We start from the raw sequence: 23817 nt of genomic DNA on the forward strand, positions 1-23817 counted from the left end.
GTGTTTACATGTAACATGACTAGTAACTAGTAACTAAAAATTACGTTAATCAATCAAATTATTGATTCATATAGCCAACAAAATTCATTATGATTTTATACATTTAATTTTGCATATTTTTCTTTGATATAACTGATAAATGAATTTGAACTTTATCTAGAAACATAATTATAAAATGGCTTCATTCTAATTTTGCAGGTGCTTGATGATTCGGAATACTCATCTGAATATAACCGGAGTCCTTTAAGTACAACCACTCCATCTCTACACACCAAATTGCCGAGATTGGCCACCCACCCAGTAAGTAATCACTCAATCAATGTGTTTTCAATTTTCTACTTATTAAATCTTTTTTCGAACTCACGATGTAGACTCTACATTGTAGAGAATCATTCCAATTAGGAAGATACGACTGAACTTTAAAATATTCATAATTTCCATTGATAGGCTATATGGACTAGACGTGACATCTTTCATTACACATAGATATAATGATTTTATAAGAAAAATTATCAGGCAAGAGGCTGCATGCATGTTCATTTAATGGATGGTTTTCAATTGTAGATTGTATATTCTAATTTGAACTAATTGTTGGCTACTTGTATTTGTATACATTAAATTATTGTAACTTTGTTGAAGTTCTGACACTGTGTTACTAGTAATTAGTAGTTTACTAGTAACACAGTGTCAGAACTTCAACAAAGTTATTATATAGTGTTTCGTCATGGAAAGCAACTTCAATTAAATTATTTTATCCGAAAATTAAAAAAAAAGCTAGATTAAGGTGAGACAACGAGATAATCTATTCTTAAGTACCAGTAGTAACACGAACACAGTTATTAATTTTGTTCAACTATTTTGGATGCTCATAAAGCCTAATCTAAGATTTAATAAACATCGAAAGAGATTCAGGAAGTCATATTGACGTTTCATCTACCTAAATCATGTAGTTTTTGTGGAAAATAATTCCTAGACTTTCGGATATTTTAATCAATAGTATCATATTGAACATCGGGGCACCGAGCTTCGCTCGTCATTTTTATTTATTGATAAACAGAACACAATTCTCTAAAATGATCGTGTTTATATTTTACAGCTGGCTATACGTCAGCTTATGAATTTCGGGGATGCGATATTTTGATTTTCCACAGAATCACTTGCTCACTTTTTCCTATCCACAGACGACGAAAGTCTCAGCTGTTTCAGCCAAGAATGAATTATCCTTTTAATGTAGTTCAGCGAGTTATCCCAAGGATGAGACCTAGTGTAATCGAATTTTTATATCATAAACCTACTATGTTCCAAATTTCGTGAAAATCGTTGGAGCCGTTTTCGAGATCCGTTGAACATAGATAACCAGATATAAAAATATAAACAGATATACAGAAATTGCTTACTTAATAAAATAGGATATTGTTCAAACTGTCACATATGGATACCAAATTAAATAATTATATCACCTTCACTACTACGGTATGAAGATGAAGAGTAAGATATTCCTGGTATTGTACGACCATCGAAATCATCGAAAAACATTTGTTGTGATTTAATACTTCCAAACAAATATATTCCTTCACATTTTAACTTCAGTTCATAATCGTACTCCAACTTTACTTATTTATTGTTTCAGAGCTGGGAAATCGAGAAGAATCGAGAACTGCCGCCAATCCCCACAAATCCTGTGACAAGGTGGGAGTTTCCCCGGGAGAAATTGAGGCTTCAAACCGTGCTAGGACAGGGAAATTTCGGTCAGGTAAATAAACGCAACTTTTAGAATTTTCATGATTTTTTCTCAATGTAGACCAAGTCATAATATCTGCAAACTGAATGACTCCCCTACACTATGTAATTCTCAATGAGGGTGTCTCTTAGCTCCACTATCTTCTTACTACTACCTTTCTTCCTTTGATTGTTTCTTCTTCATCTTCCTTTATCTGATGTTCTCTTAGCATCTCTCCATCTTGCATTCTCTGAATCTCTCTGATGCTCTCGAGTGTATTCTTTCTATTACCTCTCATTGGAGGTAAGCTCCCATTGCTCTTTTTTCTCCATCCTCCTTTTTCTGATACTCTCTGAGCATCTATCCATCTTCCATTTTCTGAGGTTCTCTGATGCCATTGAGTTTCTTCTTTCTATCAACTCGTTCTTGTTCTTTTTCTCCATCTCCTTTTTTCTAATGCTCTCTGGTACTGTTTGCTTTGTAATTTTGCTCTCCCTAGTATTGCCTCTCATTTTAGAATCTTGAAGAAGGTAATGATTTTGAAGAAGATAGAAGAGGATTTTAAATATGACGATGAGAAAGAATCTCTCTCTATAAAGATGGGAAGAAGAGAGAGAGGTGATTTCTCTTGGAAGAGAGAGAAATATGAAGAGAGAGGTGATTTCTCTTGGGAGAGAGAGAAATATGAAGAGAGAGGTGATCTCTCTTTGGAAGAGAGAGAAATATGAAGAGAGAGGTGATTTTTGGTACTGGAGAAGAGCGAAATCTAGAGGGAGCAGTGTGAATTGTAGTGAATTTCTTTTCTCGATACAGTATTATATACATGAGAATACGAAAATACAAATGCATAACAAACTTATACATAATACAAATAAAAATAAAACACATTATTTTGCTAAATTAATTAATATTTCAGCTTAAAAGAAGTAGTAGTATATTATGAAGAAAATATACATAGAAAAATACATGTACAACATAAATGAGAAGATACAAATGTCTCAATTCTTTTCTTAGTATTATCACAGAGAAAGATCAAGTTTCTTTTAAATAAGGGTATCTTTATTCCGTGGTATAAGTATAGTATACCTAGTAAATAATCAAAATAATCAGATTACTTTAGATTTAGGAGAAGAGAACATTCTAATATCGAATCAGATATTCTCTGTCAAACTATAATGTAAAAGATCTAACTTTTTGTGTAGTTGAGAAGTTAATATTGTGGTAATTATTCAGATAATAATATTAGATATTATAATAATATTTTCATTTGATAATAAAATATATTTGTAAATCATATACATTCACCATGAATTATAATTAAACACAACAAGAAACTCCTACGTAAGGTCAGATAAGTTTCTGTATGGAAATGAAATCAATGAATCGATTCACCAAATTTAATCATGCATTTATTTTTAAAGTAAACATACTGCATTATTTGATATTTCTGTTCTATTATTATGAGGCAATGAATTAATTAATTTGATTTAATTCACTACTTCTGTTTGATAGGTTTGGAAGGCAGAAGCAGACGACATAAACGGGCATGAGGGCCTGACGCGACTGGTGGCCGTGAAGACGGTGAAGGAAGGAGCCTCCCTGCAGATGCGCGAAGACCTGCTCAGGGAATTGGGCATCATGCAGGAGCTGGGTGCTCATCCCAATGTCGTCACGCTACTGGGATGCTGCACTGAAAAAGGTCATCACTCACACACAATTATTGACTCACTTTCAATAGTACCTATTTGATTATTTCGATATTTCAAATATTTTAGCTCATTGTTCAATCACGCTGCTGAGTATAACTGCAGGCCTACTCAAGTAATCAAGAATCAGTAAAACTTATTTATCAATATCAACAGAGAAGTTCATACAAATTATCAGGTATTGAACGTGAATTTTCTCCGTCCGTTTTTGTTTAGAACATTTCATAAATATAATATATTATATTATGAGATAATTGGTTTTAACATAGTTAAATAGGTTAGCAAAGAGTGTTGGCTAATTTGAAGTTGGAACAAAACGAAATTTTGGGACCAGCCATAGTGAGGTCCACGTTATAATGACATTGGAGAAAGATAGGAGAAGAGCGTTGCCACTGCCTTCTATAGAAGATAGCTGATAATGGTATATCTGATGTAGACTAATATTAACAATACTGTTCATTCTGGTTAAAAAAATGATACTGTAAATTATATTTTATTCGTAAAGAAAATAAATTTTTCAATTATTTAATATGATTTCTTCAATTGAGATTGAATATTTTATTGATTAATTATATTTCTTGAATTCTTCAGTATTATTTACATACTTCTTTCTTTTTCTTTTACCTGCAACTATAAGTTTCATATTTTCAAGGTTTTCTACTATTTTGTTTGTATCTTGTTTTCAATTTTTTTCCTAAAATTCAATAGTATATTAGTTATTTTATTATTTCAATGTATTGTTTTTCAAATTTTGTGCGTTATGAGGGAAATAATGGAATTTAGTTGCTGGTGCCCTCAAATACTTATATTTTCAAATAAATAATATACATTGTTGAAAACTAAATTGGCAGCTAGAAAAGGATCGTGCTGTCTGCTTTGTCGAATGATAGACAAAGATAGCACAACAATGTTTATCATATGCTGTCATTTTAACGTGGACCTCACTATTGTCATTGAAAATGATTGCATTAATAGTTCTACTCTATAAATAGAGAAATAGAAGAAAAGTTATATTGGATTAAGAAATAGTAAATCATAGCTTTTATGTGAAATTGTTTCTTCTTACAAATCCAGTGTAGAATAATTTAATTCCGCGTTATTTGCTGTATGTTCATGAAATACAAAGTCAACGTCAAAGTCAAAATACTTTATTGCAGCAGCTAATTGAGAACATCAATTGCATTACAAATGTCAATGGTAGATTGAATCATAATTATTACAAGCAGGAAGTCATTACAATAAATTATAAACATAAAAATATACTTATTTTCATAACAATATAAGTAAAACACGCTCATAACACATAATCATATGACTAGTTCACCTATGAGAGTACCTAGTTGCTAATCAAGCATATTGTCAACTACGTCATAGAACTCTTCCATTTCATAAATTGGATTCCTCAACAGAAATCGTTTAACTCTATTGTTGAATAATTTTAATGGTAATTTTTTATATTCTCAGGCAAGGCATTGAAAAGTTTCAGAGAAACGTAATAGAAAGTTTTCTGAGTATTTGCATAGTGGCAAAACCTCAAGACTAGTTTATTCCTACCTCTAGTATTATAGTTGTGACACATACCCTGCTGAACATAGGAGTTATAATTTACCTTAACATGATTGAGACATTGATAAACAAACACAGCAGGAAGTGTCATAATTTCAATCAATTTGAAGCTATCCCTACAGTGTCCTCTTGAAGGAAGACCACATATTATTCTCACAGCTTTTTTCTGCAGTCTAAATAATCTAATACTATATTTTTGGGAAGCCCACAATATTGTTCCATAAGATAAATAACTGTGTATATGAGAAAAATATACTATTCGCAACACTGATAGACTTACTCCTGTTCTCAATTTTCTTAACATAAACAATCCCTTACACAGCTTACCCGCCACTTTATCAATATGGTCTTTCCAATTCAGCCTAGAGTCAACATTAAAACCAAGAAAATTAACCATTCTCAGACCATTCAAATCATCATTGTTGCCATAAGACACATTAAGACTCTTAATTTTATCTAAGTTTAAACACAGTAAATTCGCGTTACACCAATCCTCGATCATTAGTGTAATATTCTCTATGGACCTGATTCTATTGATTGCCAAGGTAGATTTTGTACTTACACAAACTGCCAGGTCATCAGCAAACAAATATCCTTTGGCTGAGGGTCCAATTACACTAGGCATGTCATTCACATATATAATGAACAAAATTGGGCCCAATATTGAACCTTGAGGTACCCCATAACGAACCGGCAAGTAATTAGACTCAACACCATTAAAAACCACTTTCTGAAACCTATCTCTCAGATAAGCTTGAATAAGCTTGCTAGCAGATTCTTCAAAACCATAAAATTCTATTTTTTTCAGAAGAACTTCATGACAAACTGTGTCGAAAGCTCTCGAAAGGTCGAATAGTCTTACATCAGTCTGATTTTTATTTTCTAATGATTCCAATAGCTGATCATATAGGGAGATCGTCGCTTTCACAGTTCCCATTCCCAACCTATAGCCATACTGACTGTCACTGAACAGATTATTCACCTCAAAATACTGAACCATCTGAATATTTAACAACTTTTCAAAAACTTTAGATATAATTGGAACCAAAGAGATAGGTCTGAAACTATTGCAATCAGATTTGCTACCTTTCTTGAATATTGGAACTACCTTTACCAACTTCAATGCATCAGGAAACACAGAGTTTAATATACAACTATTTATAATGTGGGTTAACACTTCACTTAGATAATCTAATCCTAATTTGAAAATTAATGTGTTCATACCATAGATATCAGCACATTTGCTGGATTTCATGTTTCTTATGACATTCTCGACCTCAATCTTACTGACTAGTCTGAAACTGAATTTACAAGAAGGTCTGGAGTTACAACTGTTTAGATATTCTGCTGAGCTCTGTTTACACACCTTTTTAGCTACACTATTTACAATTTCATCAATCTTGTCAATAAAAAATTTGTTAAACTGGTTTGAATTTAAATCACTAACAGTACCCTCAAACCGTCGTTTAATGCCACATTCATTCTTTTTGATAGTCCATATTGCTTTGCCCTTATTGCTAGATGATATGATAAATTCGTCATTTTTTTCTCGTCTAATTTCCCTGAGTAATGTTCTGAACCTTTTCTTATATTTCTTAAACAATTCTTTAACAGAAAGTATACCAGTGCTCAAGTATGTATCATAGAGCATATAAATACTGCATATATATAATATATATATCAATACTGCATATAAAGGCTTTCATAAGGCAACAAGAACTGTAAATGCTCATATGAGCTATTTGAGTCTTGTTCAATAAGAGATACAAAATTATGTTGCTTCTGTTGGATTTGAATGAGTTTCTCCTATTTCCTATCCCAGTGCCTGGTAGGTAATGCCAGTATAGGCATCCACTAATGTAATGCCTATTAATTGTGTTATTCCGATTTTGCAGAGCCTTACCTGTTGATAATGGAGTATGTGATGTACGGAAAGCTGCTGGCCTTCCTGCGGGATCACAGGACAAGAGCTCATTACTACAACTTCTCAGACGCCACAGATGCTCTCACGTCGAGGGACCTCACTGTCTTCGCTTACTGTGTCGCCAGGGGCATGGACTATTTGACTAGTAAATCGGTATGTAGATAAAATTTTACTACTTGTTTGTTATTATGTACGTAGTTTTCAATATTTTTTCCTATGTTTGAAATTTAAATTCATCTTGATAATGTATAAACATTATATGTATATTATATGAATTCATTTATGTATACATTGATACATACAATATCATGGCTCGGAGACTAGGGTACTCACTGCTGGGGACATAGAAAGGCTTCAAATCTTTGAAAGAAAGGTTATTAGGAGGATAGTGGGCCCTGTTTACGAAAATGGAATTTGGAGGAGAAAAAAATAGCGAAATCGAGCGCTTCCTGGGGAATGAGGACATCGTCAGATTATTAAAGCTGTCAGGATTAGGGCACTTTGTGAGAAAGGATGATGAAAGGATTGACAAATGTATATGGAGGGATAAAATATAGAATAGAAGAAGGAAAGGAAGGCCAAGGAATAGATGGACAGATGATGTAGAGCAGGATTTGAGAACGCTTGGAGTTCGTAACTGGAAAAGGCAAGCAGAGGATCGGGAGAGATTCAGATTCAGATTCCTTTATTCATGTGTTTAACAAAACATAATTCAACTTACGTTCTAGCGTTAAAAATAAATACCAGTAGCGGTAAAATGACATGGTGAATCATGTTAAACTGATGAGTTCTACAATAATATTGAGCAAGAATAATGATGAAAAATGCAAAAGTTAAGGTACTCCTGTAATGTTTTCACATGAAACGGTGAAGTTTGGACCTTGAGAAGTCCATTCTCAGAGATGGAGAGGAGTAGAGTAGAGATGCAGAGGCTTTGTGAGGGAGGCCAAGGGTTGCAGCAACCTGTAGAGCTGAGTAGTAGTATTATTATTATGTAGTAGTAGTAGTAGTAGTACAAACAATATCATTCACAACTTTGAATGACTGAGAAAGGAACAACAGGCTTGAAGCCCAAAACTGTACCTTTCCCAAATTTAGATAGAAATTGTCCAAAAATAGGTTTTGTAAAAATATAAATCGTCCAAAATTTCTTGCATTTTGGGAAAATGCGAAAAAAACGTAATCTATTGTGTTCTTCTGTTGTTTTTCATTATATGATATGAACTCATTTATCTATAGATCTGTTTCATTTATAAAAAACTAGCCGTCAGGCTCGCTTCGCTCGCCGTATCCGTCTAGCCAGGGGGCTCCGCCCTCTGGACCCCCGACTGGATCGTCCAAGAATAAGATCAGCAGGCTCGCTTCGCTCGCCTGCATTTTTCATTTGAGCATTTTTATCATGTTAGGACGATCCAGTCGGGGTCCAGACTAAACATCTGGCTAAACGGATATGGCGAGCGAAGCGAGCCTGACGGCTAGTAATATAATATTCCCAGGAATAGCTCTGATTGAAGTAGCAGTGCCCAATCAATTTTTCCGCGATGAATGCATTTCAATCTTCAACTTTGTGCCAACCTAACAAAGTCAACTCAACTTAATGCCAACCTGACAAAATTATTAATTTAGTTACCAGTTAACAACTGTTTCGAAGAGGCACTCTCTCTAGATTATAGTTCTATATTAACATATGGTATGGACATTTTTCAATCATTATTGAGAGAATAAGAAGAATATACATGCTAAAAGACGAACTTCAAACCCTTAAAAACCACCTTTAGAGTTAAAATATTGCCAAAAGATTACTTAGTGCGCCTCTGAAGGGCCAACCTACCAAATTTGAACGTTTTTGGTCCGGTAGATTTTCAGTTCTGCGAGTGAGTGAGTGAGTGAGTGAATGAGTGAGTGAGTAAGTGAGTGAGTGAGTAAGTGAGTGAGTGAGTGAGTGAGTGAGTTAGTCAGTCAGTCAGTGAGTGAGTGAGTGAGTGAGTGCCATTTGGCTTTTATATATATAGAAGAAGAAGATGATTATATGAATTAATTTATATATACATTGATACATACAATATCATGGCTCTGAGACTAGGGTACTCACTGCTGGGGACATAGAAAGGCTTCGAATCTTTGAAAGAAAGGTTATTAGGAGGATAGTGGGCCCTGTTTATGAAGATGGAATTTGGAGGAGAAAAAATAGCGAAATCGAGCGCTTCCTGGGAAATGAGGACATCGTCAGATTTATTAAAGCTGGCAGGATTAGGGCACTTTGTGAGAAAGGATGATGAAAGGATTGCCAAATGTATATGGAGGGATGAAATATAGAATAGAAGAAGGAAAGGAAGGCCAAGGAATAGATGGACAGATGATGTAGAGCAGGATTTGAGAACGCTTGGAGTTCGTAACTGGAAAAGGCAAGCAGAGGATCGGGAGAGATTCAGATTCAGATTCCTTTATTCATGTGTTTAACAAAACATAATTCAACTTACGTTCTAGCGTTAAAAATAAATACCAGTAGCGGTAAAATGACATGGTGAATCATGTTAAACTGATGAGTTCTACAATAATATTGAGCAAGAATAATGATGAAAAATGCAAAAGTTAAGGTACTCCTGTAATGTTTTCACATGAAACGGTGAAGTTTGGACCTTAAGAAGTCCATTCTCAGAGATGGAGAGGAGTAGAGTAGAGATGCAGAGGCTTTGTGAGGGAGGCCAAGGGTTGCAGCAACCTGTAGAGCTGAGTAGTAGTAGTAGTAGTAGTAGTAGTAGTAGTAGTAGTAGTAGTAGTAGTAGTACATACAATATCATTCACAACTTTGAATGATTGAGAAAGGAACAACAGGCTTGAAGCCCAAAACTGTACCTTTCCCAAATTTAGATAGAAATTGTCCAAAAATAGGTTTTGTAAAAATATAAATCGTCCAAAATTTCTTGCATTTTGGGAAAATGCGAAAAAAACGTAATCTATTGTGTTCTTCTGTTGTTTTTCATTATATGATATGAATGAACTCATTAAATGAACTCATTTATCTATAGATCTGTTTCATTTATAAAAAAATTGTACTATTATATCTTACAATATTCAAAATTCGGAAATGGATGTACGGTAACTATAATTATGACAGAAAAAACGTTTTAATGAAACGAATAATACGTTCGCTCCATCAAAAACTCTAACAAGTAGCTCATCAAAAATGAAAATTATCGTATATTAATATGAACTCAGTAACTGCCTGCATACAATAAATTATTGACAGTGTTACAAAAGTTACAAGAGCCTTTTGCATTTTGGAAGAAATGCTGGATTTATCTTTGCTGTCAAAGTTGTCAACTGGAATAATTAATCTGTGAAGTAGAATATTAATCAAGTAGTATTGAATAAAAATACATACACATTTTTTTAACTGTATTTAAATGTTTCCTTGTCTAGCCTTTTTATAAATTTATTTATTTTTCAATTTTCAGATAATTCACAGAGACTTGGCAGCTAGAAACGTACTAGTGGATCATAACAAATTATGCAAGATTGCAGATTTTGGAATGTCTCGGAATGTAAGGGATACTGGCCAGATATACGAGCAGAGGCAGTGCAAGGTATCACATTCTACCTAAATTATCTATTATTTGTTCCACTCTCCGCAAATAAATATTTTTCATTCCTCATTAGATCGAATTTGTAATAGTTTTATGAAAAAAAATACTTTTGTGGAATGAAAATTTATTGCATTATTTATTAAGATGAGAAATATAATGATCCTTTCTCAGGATGAAATTTGTTGATTCTATTGATTTTTTTAATCAGAAAAATGTACCTTGAATCTATAAACACAGTGTAGCAATCAGTAATTTACATAAATGAATATTATGGAATAATTAGAAAGAATGAGAGAAAAACATTTTTTGAAAATAAGCATAATATGAAAATGGTTATTTAATGGTTAATTTATACCATTCGATATTACTACTAGTACCTCGTTTATGGATCAATATTCAAAAAACTCGAATAGACTACGAAATTATTAGTGTATTTTTATATCCTTTGAAAACATTATTTATTTATTTATCTTTAGAAATGCATTACCTATTATTTTTTGAAAGTATTTTCCTGTTCTTCTGTAGGCCTACCAGCCTGCTGCATCTCATCAAACTTGTTTGTGATATCAGAATCATATCAAATTAATAATTGATTTATATTGTGAATTGAGATCAATTTTTGTAATTTGTTTTCTAGGGAGCGTTACCAATCAGATGGATGGCACCAGAGTCACTGCATTTCAGTCTCTACACGCACAAGACTGATGTTTGGAGCTTCGGCATCCTCATGTGGGAGATAGTCACTCTTGGTAAGTGCCCAAGCATTTTCTATTGTTATAGAAACATTATTATTTAATTATTCCTAAATAGAATATTACCTACAAATATTTATTTTTCATTTATCTAGCTTAATTTCCATAAATAGAGAAATTAAGAGAGAATTAAGCTAGAGAATATTATAGATTATATAAGAGAGCGTATTCTCTTATAATAGAGAATTAAGCTAGTGTTCCGTTATTTTAACGTTTTGGTGATTTTACGTCTGGATCGTCAGATCCAGGAAAAAATTTAAATACTTTTCGTGAGGAACGCAATCGTCTGGTTGTGCTCGTTGGTCTACCAGGTATAAAGGAAAATATGTATTAACACTGAAATTACGACTTGCAGACTTGAATATTGTAATTATTATGAAAAAAATTAAATATTTACTCATTGACTGGAGCATGGGATTCATTGTGAAGTCAGTGAGTAAATATTTCATATTTTTCACAATCATTATAGTCTGTAAGTCGTCACTCTAGTTTTTATACTTGATGTAACATATAGCGATTCGTAATGGATAAAGAAAGTCAAGACAATGTTTCAATTATTGATGAATAGATTTTATGGGCGCACGCGAGGTGATGTTATTGTTATTTTGTCGTATTAAACCGCATTTAATGAGCTCAGCTCAAACGGTGTACGACATTCGACATATCAAATACAACAAATATAGGGGGTTTCCCTTCATGGAGGGGAAGTTTTTCATTTTACAAAATCGTCTGAATGATTTTCTGATCTCTAGGATTTCAATGAGAAGATCTCATAGCATTCTCTTAATGAATACGGGCAGCATTCAATCAGTGTATCTTTGAGAGCTGCATAAAATTTACCAAGGCTGTCAATACCCTTCAGTTCGTCCGTCAAACAGTTGAAACTTCTGAGCCCAGCATAATGTGGTTCCCCCTCCAAGAGCGAAAGTGTATGAGTGGGGTACTGCAGGGTAAACATTTTATCGGTATCTGTGTGAAATGTTATCCTCCATGAATTTCTACTTATTACTGTAAACAAAAGATGCAATATCCAAAAAATAAAGGGCTGGAATTGTTAATAATTTGAGATTTTTTAAAATTGGCGTACATAAAACCGTAGATTTGGCTCCCTCAATAACCCTGATTGCTTTCTTTTGCTTTCGAAAAATATTCTGAAGGTTTGTTTGGCTTCTCCCCCAGAATAAGATACTTTATCTGATGAGTGACTTGAAATAGCCATGATAGACAGTGCTGTTTTTATATAGTGCCAAGGCTACCGCCTGGAGCGCCCGGCGCACGGCCACTAGAAGCTGTATCGCGTCATCGGCGTAAATAATGAATTGATGTATGTAATTAACAGTTTGTATGTTTGATTTTAGGGTCGACGCCGTACGCGTCGATGGGCGCACGCGAGGTGATGCGTCGCGTGCGCGGCGGCTACCGCTTGGACCGCCCGACGCACTGCCACCAGACGCTGTTCCGCGTGATCGGCCGCTGCTGGCACTCTGAGCCGGCCAAGCGACCGACCTTCGCCGAACTCAAGCAGCAGCTGGGCGACCTGTTGGCCGACGAGGAGCACAACGGCAACTATGTCGACCTCGAGAGTCTGGCCGACGAGATGCGCCAGACTAGTCAGTCGAGCAACAGCAGTGCTAGCACACTGCAGAGGCCGTGAACTAGGTTAGGTTAGGTCGGGTTTGTTTGAAAGATCGTCATGGAAGTCTAGAGTTGTGGTTGAAATTGACATTGTTATTGAAAGAAATAAGTACCATACATTTTACAATTTACTACAGTCAGTCAATCAATAGTAGTGCTAGCACGCTGCTAAGGCCGTGAACTAGGATAGGTTAGGTCGGGTTTGTTTGAAAAATTGTCACAAAAGTCTAAAGTTGGAGATGAAGTTGTTAAAAAATCGTCATGGAAGTCTAGAGATGTAGTTGGAATTGACATATTATTGAAAGGAGTACATTTAAATCTAAAATTTACTACAGAATCAGTTGAATAAAAGTAGTGCTAGCATGCTGCACAGGCCGAGAAAAGCTTAGGTTAGATTCAAAAGTTTATCATCATGGAAGTCTAGAGTTGAAGTTGAAATTCGCAAAGCATACACCATATTGAAAGTTTGAAAGAAGTTGTTATTGAAAGAATATAAAAATTTAGTAGAGAGTTAGTCAAGTAACATTAGCGCGTTCTTGCAGTGGAGGAAAGTGTGTTGGGTTTCTTGGAAAGATGAAAGTTTAACATCATGGAAGTCTAGAGTTGGAGTTGAATTTTGACAAAATTATTAAATTGAGTCCATTTTAAAATTTAGTACATTCAGTCAAATTAGTACAATAGTGCACGTCAGGTGCTAGTTATTTTGCAAGAGCTGTGAGGAGGTTATGGGTTCAAGATGATAGTTAATCATCGTGGAAATATTGAGTTGGAGTTGGAATTGACGAAGGTATTAAAAGAAGTATCCTACATTTTTAAATGTATAGTACAGTACAGAATCAGACTGCTAAAAGTATAGTGTTAGCACGATGCAGAGGCCGTGAGGAGGTTAGGTTAAGTTGGGATTAATTGAAATATGGAAGGCTATTATCATGTAAGTTCAGATTTGGAGTTGAGATTGACGTGGTAATTGAAATAAGTATATTTAGGGCCGGTTTCCGAGCTCAGGATTTAGGCAAGTTCTTGACTTCAAACAGCTGGAGTCAGAAAATTGACTTTCCAAAACGGGGCGTAGTCGCAAATAGTTGTTGCACAATAAATCTTTATTTTCTCATTTCTATCATAGAAAACGTTTTTCCTTGATAAAATGAAACATTCCTAAATCATTCAAAATAGCTGAAACTTGACACTATTTTCTCTTTATTTTATTTGTGTTCAATTTTCTAGTTTTTCGAAATTTAATTTAAATGTGACTTTCACTATGATTACGACTACGCCCCGTTTCGAAAGCCAATTTTCTGACTCCAGCAGTTCCCGAGCTCGGAAACAGGCGTTTAGATGTAATAAAGAGTGTTTGTTAAACTGGGGGTTCAGAGTTGACTTTGAAAAAAAAATGACAAATGTGATGACTCCCTACATTGAAATAAAGTACAGAGTCCTGTGACAGAAGTGTGCTAAAGTAAGTTCATTCATCTAAACCAAGAGAAGAGCTGACAGAGTTGAATTTGAAAAAAAAATGATATTGGAAGTATGTAGTACAGTATCAATATTAATAGTAGTGCTAGCATATTTAAGAAGTCAAGGAAACTAGGTATGTTTGAAATTTGATGATATCCAATCTTGCTTGATTATTGTTAATTCGAAGTTATCAGCTCACTAGCCAAGATAGTGCCGGGATAAAAAATATCAACACTCCTTTCATAATATATTTTCATGCTATTTTTCTGTAAACCTAAAGGTTCTCCAGTAGTTTGATTGTATGGTAAGAGATAAAATTACAACCTCTTGTTCTTTCAATACTCCTGTAGTATTGCCCTTGTGTGAAATCAAAAGCCAGAAATTGGTGGGTCGCCCACATTTATTTCATATTTGAAACACCCTCAGTAATATGAAACGCTTGCAACTTCTAGAATTTCAAACTACTTCTGCTTTGGGTAGACTAGTTAGTGCTACGCCAGGTTCTTGTGAATATTGTATAAAAAGGCTTTGTGGAAAGGATTATTTATATAAAGCTCACATCATTGTAAATTTATATTGTTTTCAGGTGATAATAATCATTTAATATCAAGTGACGAAGAGAAAAGCAAATGTTATATTTATGTTTTCTTGTCTCGATGGTACGAGACGCCCATTTTGTTTGATGTATAAAGTATTGTACTGTATTTGTAAAATATTATTTTTTAACTTTGTTTTATTTCCAAAAGACTTGTAAGTATTAATTTTAGTTTGTAAGTAAACAAAGCCAATCTATTAATAAATATACATTTTTGTTATTCAAACTTTTGTCTGTTTTCTGTCGTTCTAATATTTAATTAAGATCACACCTTATCAATTAGCTTCTAGGCTGAAATTTTAAAAGGCTTAGAAATTGTAAAAATTATGAACCAAGGATATAGTATTCAATTCAACATCTTTTTCAATGCTAGAGTAGGAACAATCGTTCAGTTCGATTCACTTCTAAGTGTCAGGGCTATGGATAGAGGTTGAACTATAAAAACATATATAAACAGAAATTCGTTTAATAGTATAGGATTATCATTATTTATCCCCATTATAATTTGTAATTCATAAATAGCCTACCAAAAAATATGCTTATCAGTTAACAAACTATTTCCATCACTACTTAATTTACTAATATATTACAATTTTCTGCGATTAGATACTTTTTGAAAGTAGCCTACAGTATACACCTTTATTTACAGTTACAGCATCCAAATTTTTGAAAGAGCAAAAATAACAGCAAAGCAATATAAACATAAGACCCAAGGTTGAAATATTCATTGAACTTGAACATTTGAGTCCACCTTACCCAAACTTCCCCATAAATTATCTATTAAACGATTGTAGTTTTCTGGTAATAATTTACAAAAAATATGAAAAGCGCTTAGTAGATTATTTGCTACTGATACAGGAACAAATAAAATTGAGTGCTAGAGGTATTTAGAAATTACTAATTCTGTTAATTAGAAACGGCTCAATAATTATCATTTTTTATAATCCTTATAATATATTACATCACTAATCCTTCACTTGTAAAAAATACCTCAATTATTACAGAAATCAGAGCCAAAAAAAATCGCTTCCTCCTCTTCCTTGAGGGTACTGTTTTGAAAAATGGTCAAATGATCAAACTAAATTGTCATCTACATTGACAAGTCAAACAAAGAATACTACAAAATAAACGCCATTCTTTTCAGAATATCAAATTTTCTTCCTCTTTTTCTATGAGAATAAACGAGGATTTCAACTAAAAGTGAAAAGTTCAAGATCCACTATTAAAAATTAATAACAAAACCAAATTAACCCAACATTCTCCTTGAAACTTCAAATCTCCTTCGTCTTTTCAATACGAATAGACGAGGGTTTGAAACAAAATAAGTTACATCTTTTAAACCAATAGATTTTCTACATCCAATCGTGGAGAATGACAATAATATACAGTATTATGAAATGAAACGAATGCTCTTCTACGAATGCACAAATATACTCTCTCTTCAGATTAGAAACAAGACTATCTCTACCACTGGTGGGAAATAACAAAACATAAATTGAGGAATTGAATCTACTTCATCAAAAACTTTCCATGCATTTTAGATTATACACAAGTGAGTCCGATGAAGGACTAAACAAGGTTATCCTTATCAAGATTCTTATGAATTATAAACAAGATTATCCTCATCCACTGGTGTGGGATAACAGAAAGAAATTGAAGAAACATATCATCAATTTTCTTTGAACTGTAGATTATAAACAAGATTATCTTTATCCACTGATGGAATATAGGATAAAATCAACCGAATATTGAGGTTAGAACCACAAATCTCCTTCCTCTTTTTCGTCGACTTCTTCCTGTTTGTAAGGCACCTCGAGGTTGTGACTCTGCTGAGCTCCCTCTTCATCGGACTCACTAACGTTGAGATCATCGTGAATTTCCTCATTGACTGGAGCAGCCTGGTTCTCGGCTGGCAATCCTTTCATCAAAAAGTCCGACGGATCGTAGTTCGGGTCCACGTCCATGCTTTCTTCTGAAAATCCCGAAAATTATTTCATTGAATAATAATAATAATGTAGATAATATATTATCAGAAGGACAGTATTAAAAAGCCAGCCAGGTTAGCTGAGGCGGCCATAGCTGGATTTTCACACAGTGACAGTGAAAATATAATTCATATGGGTTCTAATTGGACTATTCCCACTCAGACGGCCAAATAAGTATGAATGATACCATTAGAACTTATGGGATTTATATTTTCACTGTTCACTTTCACTTTTGTGTGTGAATCCAGCTTTAGGTGTTGCAAGCGATAACTGGTCGTAGGTTCGAATTCCGCCGGTAGGCATGGACGTTTGATCATCTTATCAAATCACCCAAACACTTAAAATACCCACGCACAAGCTACAAGTTCAAGTGGGCATTAGCAATAAACTAGTAGTTCTGTGAACAGTAGACCTCACGCAGTATAAGTACTGACACGTCGTTCCAGCCAATCAATACACACATATTCACAACGTTTACATCAACTGACTTATTTATGAAGAAAGAGCTTACTATGAGAGAGCCTAATATTGTGACAGGACCATTATTTAGAGAATAATTCTGCTGAAACGTTATCAATAGTAACTCTATTTATAATTTTTTAATTGCTTGAGAACTGGAATAAATATAGTGAGTAGTACATCCTCTTCCTCCTCATCATCCTCCATACCAACAACCGCTTCCACAAACTCTTCCTCCTTTACCAGCATCTCATCTTCTTCCTCCTCCTACTCCTCCTTTTCCTCATCCTCCTCCTACTTCTCCTTTCTCCACCTCCTCTCCGTCCTTCCCCACCTTATCTTCCTCCTCTTCCAACTCTTTCCTCCGGCTTGTCACACTTTCTTTGTGTTTAGTGGAAAAACTAATCAACTTATAATAATTAATTTGACCTCAGAATGAGTTATGATTTTTAAAAATTTGGCTAATGTGATCTAACTCAGTCACGAACCTTACCATGCAAATCCCAATACAGTTGAGAATCATTCAGAATATGAGTTGCATGCTCGAAATGATAACCATATACATTATCTCTGTCTGACCTCCAGTAGCACGAAAATTAAAACAATGTTCATGATGACCTTCCCTTAGAATAATTGAATTGTAAGTGAAGTGGCCCCGCCCTGATGTTGTTCATTTATAAGCAATCTGCATGAGGTTCACGCCCAGTTTATAGCAAATTTCAGTGAGTGATCTAGTCGAGAGTACCAGGATCCCTATCCTAGTTCCTGAGCAGATATTCAGTCTATATTGAGTGATCTATCATCCACTGTGTATTTTGTTTGTTGTGTTTTCCACACTCATGAGCATGGCTACTTCCAAAACTTCAAATCAAAGGCAGATGAGGAGAAGGAGAAATATGAATCCCCATTTCAAGAACTTTCTAGATAATACGTCATTACATGGGGTGAAATACATTTTTGATTCAAACAGACATTGGATAGAGCGATGTTTCTGGTGCATAGTCGTAATCGGTTTTATTGTCTCATTGTTAGCAATTTATAGAATGAAGATGAATAAATGGAAAGAGGATCCCATGAAAATCGAATTAGCTTACACTCCGCAGCACATCTCTACCCTGGCTATTCCTGCTTTGACCATCTGTGGTCCAGTAGAAGTTTCAAGCAAAGATCTTAGATATATTATGAATAAACTAGATGGTAATGAGATATACAAAATTGCAGATATTTTAGGTATGTCTAGAAACGCATTTGATGAGATGTTCAACATTACTTCAACCAGAAATGGCACAGAGAGTAATTGGGAGAGATTCTTTTTATCTGATTTCAGTCTTGGAACCTTTTTTCATAATATCTCAATAATTGATAACTATGAATTTTTTGCAGCAGAATTTGAGTCTGGATTATACCGTCCAACCTTCATTTTCAGGGAACTCTGCTGGTCCATCAACATGCTTCCACCTTCCAAAATTTACAACATGAATACAGTACAACATAATTTAGACTCAGAAATTAAAGAAAAGTATGAATTGAACATCACGCTTCGATTGAATACTGAACTGATTCACGGATTTCCTTCACATACAGAAAATTGGTTAAAGAATGAAACAATTCACGTCCATCCACCATTAATGATATCAGTTTTGGAAGGGCAATCAGACATGAATTATTTTCTGGTTGAATATGAAAAGGAAGACACCAAGTTTATTGGCAGGGACAATAAATATCGGTTCACATTCCATAATCCCTGGGAAGTTCCAAGTCCTTTCATGAGATGGCATCGTTTTCAGATATCAGCAAGTTCTCACATTCTCATAGAACCTGAACTGATCGTGAAATATCCTGTGGATGATAGTGATTTTCTTTACAACATTCAATATGCCAAGCAATGCTACACAAAAGAGAAAAAATTGGACTTTTTCCAATATTATACACAACAAAACTGTTTAATAGAGTGCTCCACCAAAAAAGCATTGAGAAAATGTGGTTGTGTTCTGTTTTACATGCCGCACAATGAATCAACATACATATGCTCTGATGAATACAGCTCCTGTGCGGTGAATGTTGCAAAAGCCACTCATTATAACACAGGTGAGAAAAAATTTGTGGACTCTTGTGACTGTTTGCCATCTTGTAACTACACTGACTACAAGGTTATATCTTATGAATCATCTGTTCGTGAATATAATAAGAGATTTCACAAAGTTAATGTTATAATTAGGAACGATTTTTTCCTTCCAAAAGTCCGTACCTACACGTACAATAACAATGAGATGATGGATGCCACCGTTTTCTACTTGGATGCATTTCTAGGCGTGAGTATAATGACTGTAGCTGAAATATTCTACTACATTTTGTTGTAATTGAACGATTTTAAAAAAGTACTTGGATTTCCAATTGTTATTTATATTTGGATTAGTCTATATAGTAAGTAGGTTTGAGGATAGTGTACACTAGTAGTTCTGTGAACAGTAGACCTCACGCAGTATTCTCATCCACAAGTAACTGATTGAAACTATAGACCTTATGGAAATACAGCAATAGACTAGCTTCTATTGATCTCTGCTTCTAGACTAGCTAGACTAGCTTCTATTGAGCTCCACACATCTCTGTAATCACTTGTCAGCTGATTTATGATGAATAATCCTATAGTCTGATTTTTACTCTAGTATGAATGAAGGAGGCTCCTTTTTCCTTTTATATTATCCTTGAAATGCAAAATTTCCAAAAACATTGTATATACGTCGACGCGCAATTAAAAAAGGAACATACCTGTCAAATTTCATGAAAATCTATTACCGCGTTTCGCCGTAAATGCGCAACATATAAACATTTCGACATTCAAACATTAAGAGAAATGTCATTTCATTCAATATGAACATTATAGCTGACGCGGGAATTCAGAATTGGAAATGTCCGGAACTCAAAGGTACATATTTCCAATCCACGCATACCCTCGGCAGCTAGTAGAAGCTACTATTGTCCCTGTGTGCAGCGTGCTCAAAGGCGAACGCCCACAGTCACAGACGGACGTATGCAGACAGTCGGAGGGAAGATCAATCAGTGGGTGTTAAAATGTTACAATGCACACAAACGCCCGTCTGTCTGCGTATGTCTGCTCACGTATGCATGCAGAAGTTTGATTTTTCGCTGTCAGATTTATTATACATGCATAAATTAAGAACACCAATCTAATCTGATTGTTTACGTTGCTGTGTGCGTCCGATTTAAGGATTCAGAGAGCGATCCCAAGTTTCACACAAGTAACTAATTGAATCAATTGCTATAATTGACCGAGCGAAGTGAGGTCTAATATTCAAGTCGACGGTTTGGCATTTGGGTTCACAGCATTTGGGCAAAGATCACTAGGATATTTAGGGCCTACAATATCTAATAGAATACCATTAGAAATCAAAGGAGATGAAAATTTCAATAGCTTCAAAAGAAAAATTAGACATTGGTTATTCAGTATTGGGATACAAAGTAGTGAGGAACTAATAGTAAGTGGGATTTAGATAGTTGTATCTAAAGATACTAGTATTTACATAGTAGTAGTAGTATTTTAGTAGTATTCTTTTTAAATAAGGTAATTTATAGGTAGAAAATTAGTACCTCGGTTTAGTATCATTGTACTAGGTGATGCTTAAGGTAATAGATATAGTTTTAGATTTTTTGGAATTTTTGTATTATCTGTTGTAGCATAAATTTGTATTAATTTGATGATAACCTCGACACAAATATTATATAGTGAGGTATAATATTGTAAACGATGAATATCATTTTGTTATATTATTGGAAATGTATGAAAAATAATATGTAATGTTCCTGAATTTATGAATAAACTCCTCTGGATGTGTCGTCCAACATCCAGAGAAATTATTATTATTATTTCTCTTAATGTTTAAATGTTTATATGTTGCGCATTTACGGCGAAACACGGTAATAGATTTTCATGAAATTTGACAGGTATGTTCCTTTTTTAATTGCGCGTCGACGTATATACAAGGTTTTTGGAAATTTTGCATTTCAAGGATAATATAAAAGGAAAAATCTGGTGTGGCGCACTCACACAACTTTCCTTGCCATTAAGAAAATTGATCACCTGACGCTAGTGTTCCCGTGCATCTCAAGTCTACTATTCGAAGATTTTAGCCAGCTGGTGACAGGGTAATAACACTGGAGACACACATCAGGTCTGCTATCTCTTCATAGTGAATGATTTAATAGAATCAATATTAATTTGCAATTGAATAATCAAATTTTCTCGAATTTAAAGCTTATTATCAATTTTAGGTGAAAATGTTACTGAACATTAATTGTAGAGATTTTCATGCTCAATCTACTCCACTTGATTTTTTTTGTTTAAATTGTATCTGAATTCTGATAATTGGGAAACTAAAATCGAACTTTGCATTGATGGGGCGGTGCTCCTGAAATTTTTACAGATATAAGACTCGTGGCAGTTGATAGAGCTTATCAATCACTTTTTTAGGTATGAATTTGATCAAAATCGTTGGAGCCGTTTCCGAGAAGATCGCGAAAAACCCTGTTTTTGACAACATTTTTGCCATTTTAGCCGCCATCTTGAATTGCATTTGATCGAAATTGTTCGTGTCGGATCCTTATAGTGAATGGACCTTAAGTTCCAAATTTCAAGTCATTCCGTTGATTGGGAGATGAGATATCGTGTACACAGACGCAAATACACTCATACACACACACACACACACACACACACACACACACACACACACACACATACAGACCAATACACAAAACCCACTTTTTTGGACTCAGGGGGCCTTGAAACGTATAGAAATTTGGAAATTGGGTTACCTTAATTTTTTTCGGAAAGCAATACTTTCCTTACCTATGGTAATAGGACAAGGAAAGTAAAAAGGAGCCTCCTTCATACGCCAATCTTAGAGTAAAATTCTGGTGTGGTACACTCACACAACTTTCCTTGCTCATATTTGAAACTACGATCAGACTTTTGTATAAGTGTATATATAATTGTTTTCAGAGTACTTTTTCCTTTGTGTAAATTGTGAAATTCGATGACTTTTTTTAATCGTCATTTTTTTCAAGTCGTCTAAACAGCTAATCTACAGATGAAATATCTCGACTATGTGTTCTTTTTATGAACTGCTCTACCTACCTACCTCATGCACGAGAAGGGGGTTACAAAGTCCATTTCTCAAGGATGGTGTAGACCCCCCATTAGTTTCCCAGAAAGGAGACTCATGCCAGTTAATAGAACTGATAAATAACTATACAGAGTATGAATTTGAAAAAATCGGTCAAGTTATTTTGAGAAAATCGTGAAAGACATGTTTTTTTTTAGTAATTATCCGCCATTTTTCTCAAGTATATTACGGAGCTCCTGCAATTTTCTCAGAAATGAGACTCATGTCAGTTGATAGGGCTTATAAATAGCTATCCATGGTATGAATTTAAAGAAAATCGTTAGAGCCGTTTTCGAGAAAACTGTGAATAACATGGTTTTTTAGTGATTATCCGCCATTTTTCACAAGAATATTATGGAGCTCCTGCAATTTTCCCAGAAATGAGACTCATGTCAGTTGATAGGGCTTATAAATAGCTATCCATGGTATAAATTTAAAGAAAATCGTTAGAGCCGTTTTCGAGAAAACCGTGAAAAACATGGTTTTTTAGTAATTATCCGCCATTTTTTCCGCCATTTTGAATTCAATTTTATTGAATTTCTTATTGTCAGATCCTCATGGTATAAGGACCTTAAGTTTAAAATTTCAAGTCAATCGGTTGATTAGGAATGGAGTTATCGTGTTCACAGACATACACACTAACTAATTTAATAATGGATTTTTAAATCACCTAGACATCTACAAACAAATCATATTTTCATGCAAATATAATTAACTAAACACGAACCTTCTTCCAAAACTCCGGCCTCCTTTTTCATATTCTGACTGAGGTACTTCATGAGGTCGCGTTCTTGCTCCTGCTTGATGCGATCCCTGATTATGTCGGCCTCCATTCCATCCACGTCCACAAAGTCGTAATCGTCCAATCTGCTCTTGTCGAACGGAGAACTCGTATGACTCTGAAATACACAATTTCAAAATAAATGAAATATAGCGAATACTACCAAACGAGAGATTGTATGCATGATGGAAGGGATAAACTCTGATCCTAGCTCATTGTCATCATGGTAATGATCATGAACTAAATCATGCAGTTCATGATGATATTGCTCAGATCATGATGGACACAGTCATACCATGACTGAATCCAATAAAATTGAGCTGACTTGAAATGATGTCATCTAACGGAAGCAATACCAGAAGAACTAATGAACGAAAATTCGTGATATTTGACTACATATTTGTGTTTTCATTGAAATTAGGTTGACTTATATACTAATTCATAATAACCAAATATATTGATGAGTGAC

The 23817-nt window shown here is 34.4% G+C and overlaps 2 protein-coding genes across 2 annotated transcripts in view; one reads left to right on the forward strand and one right to left on the reverse strand.

The window, feature by feature from the left end:
* The window catches only part of LOC111058168 (serine/threonine-protein kinase STE20-like), a 208959-nt gene extending 193793 nt beyond the window's left edge, over positions 1–15166 (forward strand). The window contains exons 3-9 of the mRNA XM_039438234.1: positions 199–300; positions 1631–1753; positions 3233–3419; positions 6888–7069; positions 10375–10503; positions 11141–11252; positions 12614–15166. Coding sequence (XP_039294168.1) covers positions 199–300; positions 1631–1753; positions 3233–3419; positions 6888–7069; positions 10375–10503; positions 11141–11252; positions 12614–12909 — 1131 coding nt within the window. The 3' untranslated portion in view covers positions 12910–15166. The remainder of the gene's footprint in view (positions 1–198; positions 301–1630; positions 1754–3232; positions 3420–6887; positions 7070–10374; positions 10504–11140; positions 11253–12613) is intronic.
* Positions 15167–23256: 8090 nt separating this feature from the next.
* Positions 23257–23817, reverse strand: part of LOC111049472 (transcription initiation factor TFIID subunit 1) — a 51845-nt gene continuing 51284 nt past the window's right edge. The window contains exon 27 of the mRNA XM_039437279.1: positions 23257–23466. Within this exon, the coding sequence (XP_039293213.1) occupies positions 23257–23466 (210 nt within the window). The remainder of the gene's footprint in view (positions 23467–23817) is intronic.

This window comes from Nilaparvata lugens, chromosome 11, assembly GCF_014356525.2.
Source record: "Nilaparvata lugens isolate BPH chromosome 11, ASM1435652v1, whole genome shotgun sequence".
In the NCBI taxonomy this organism is placed as follows: Eukaryota; Metazoa; Arthropoda; class Insecta; order Hemiptera; family Delphacidae; genus Nilaparvata; species Nilaparvata lugens.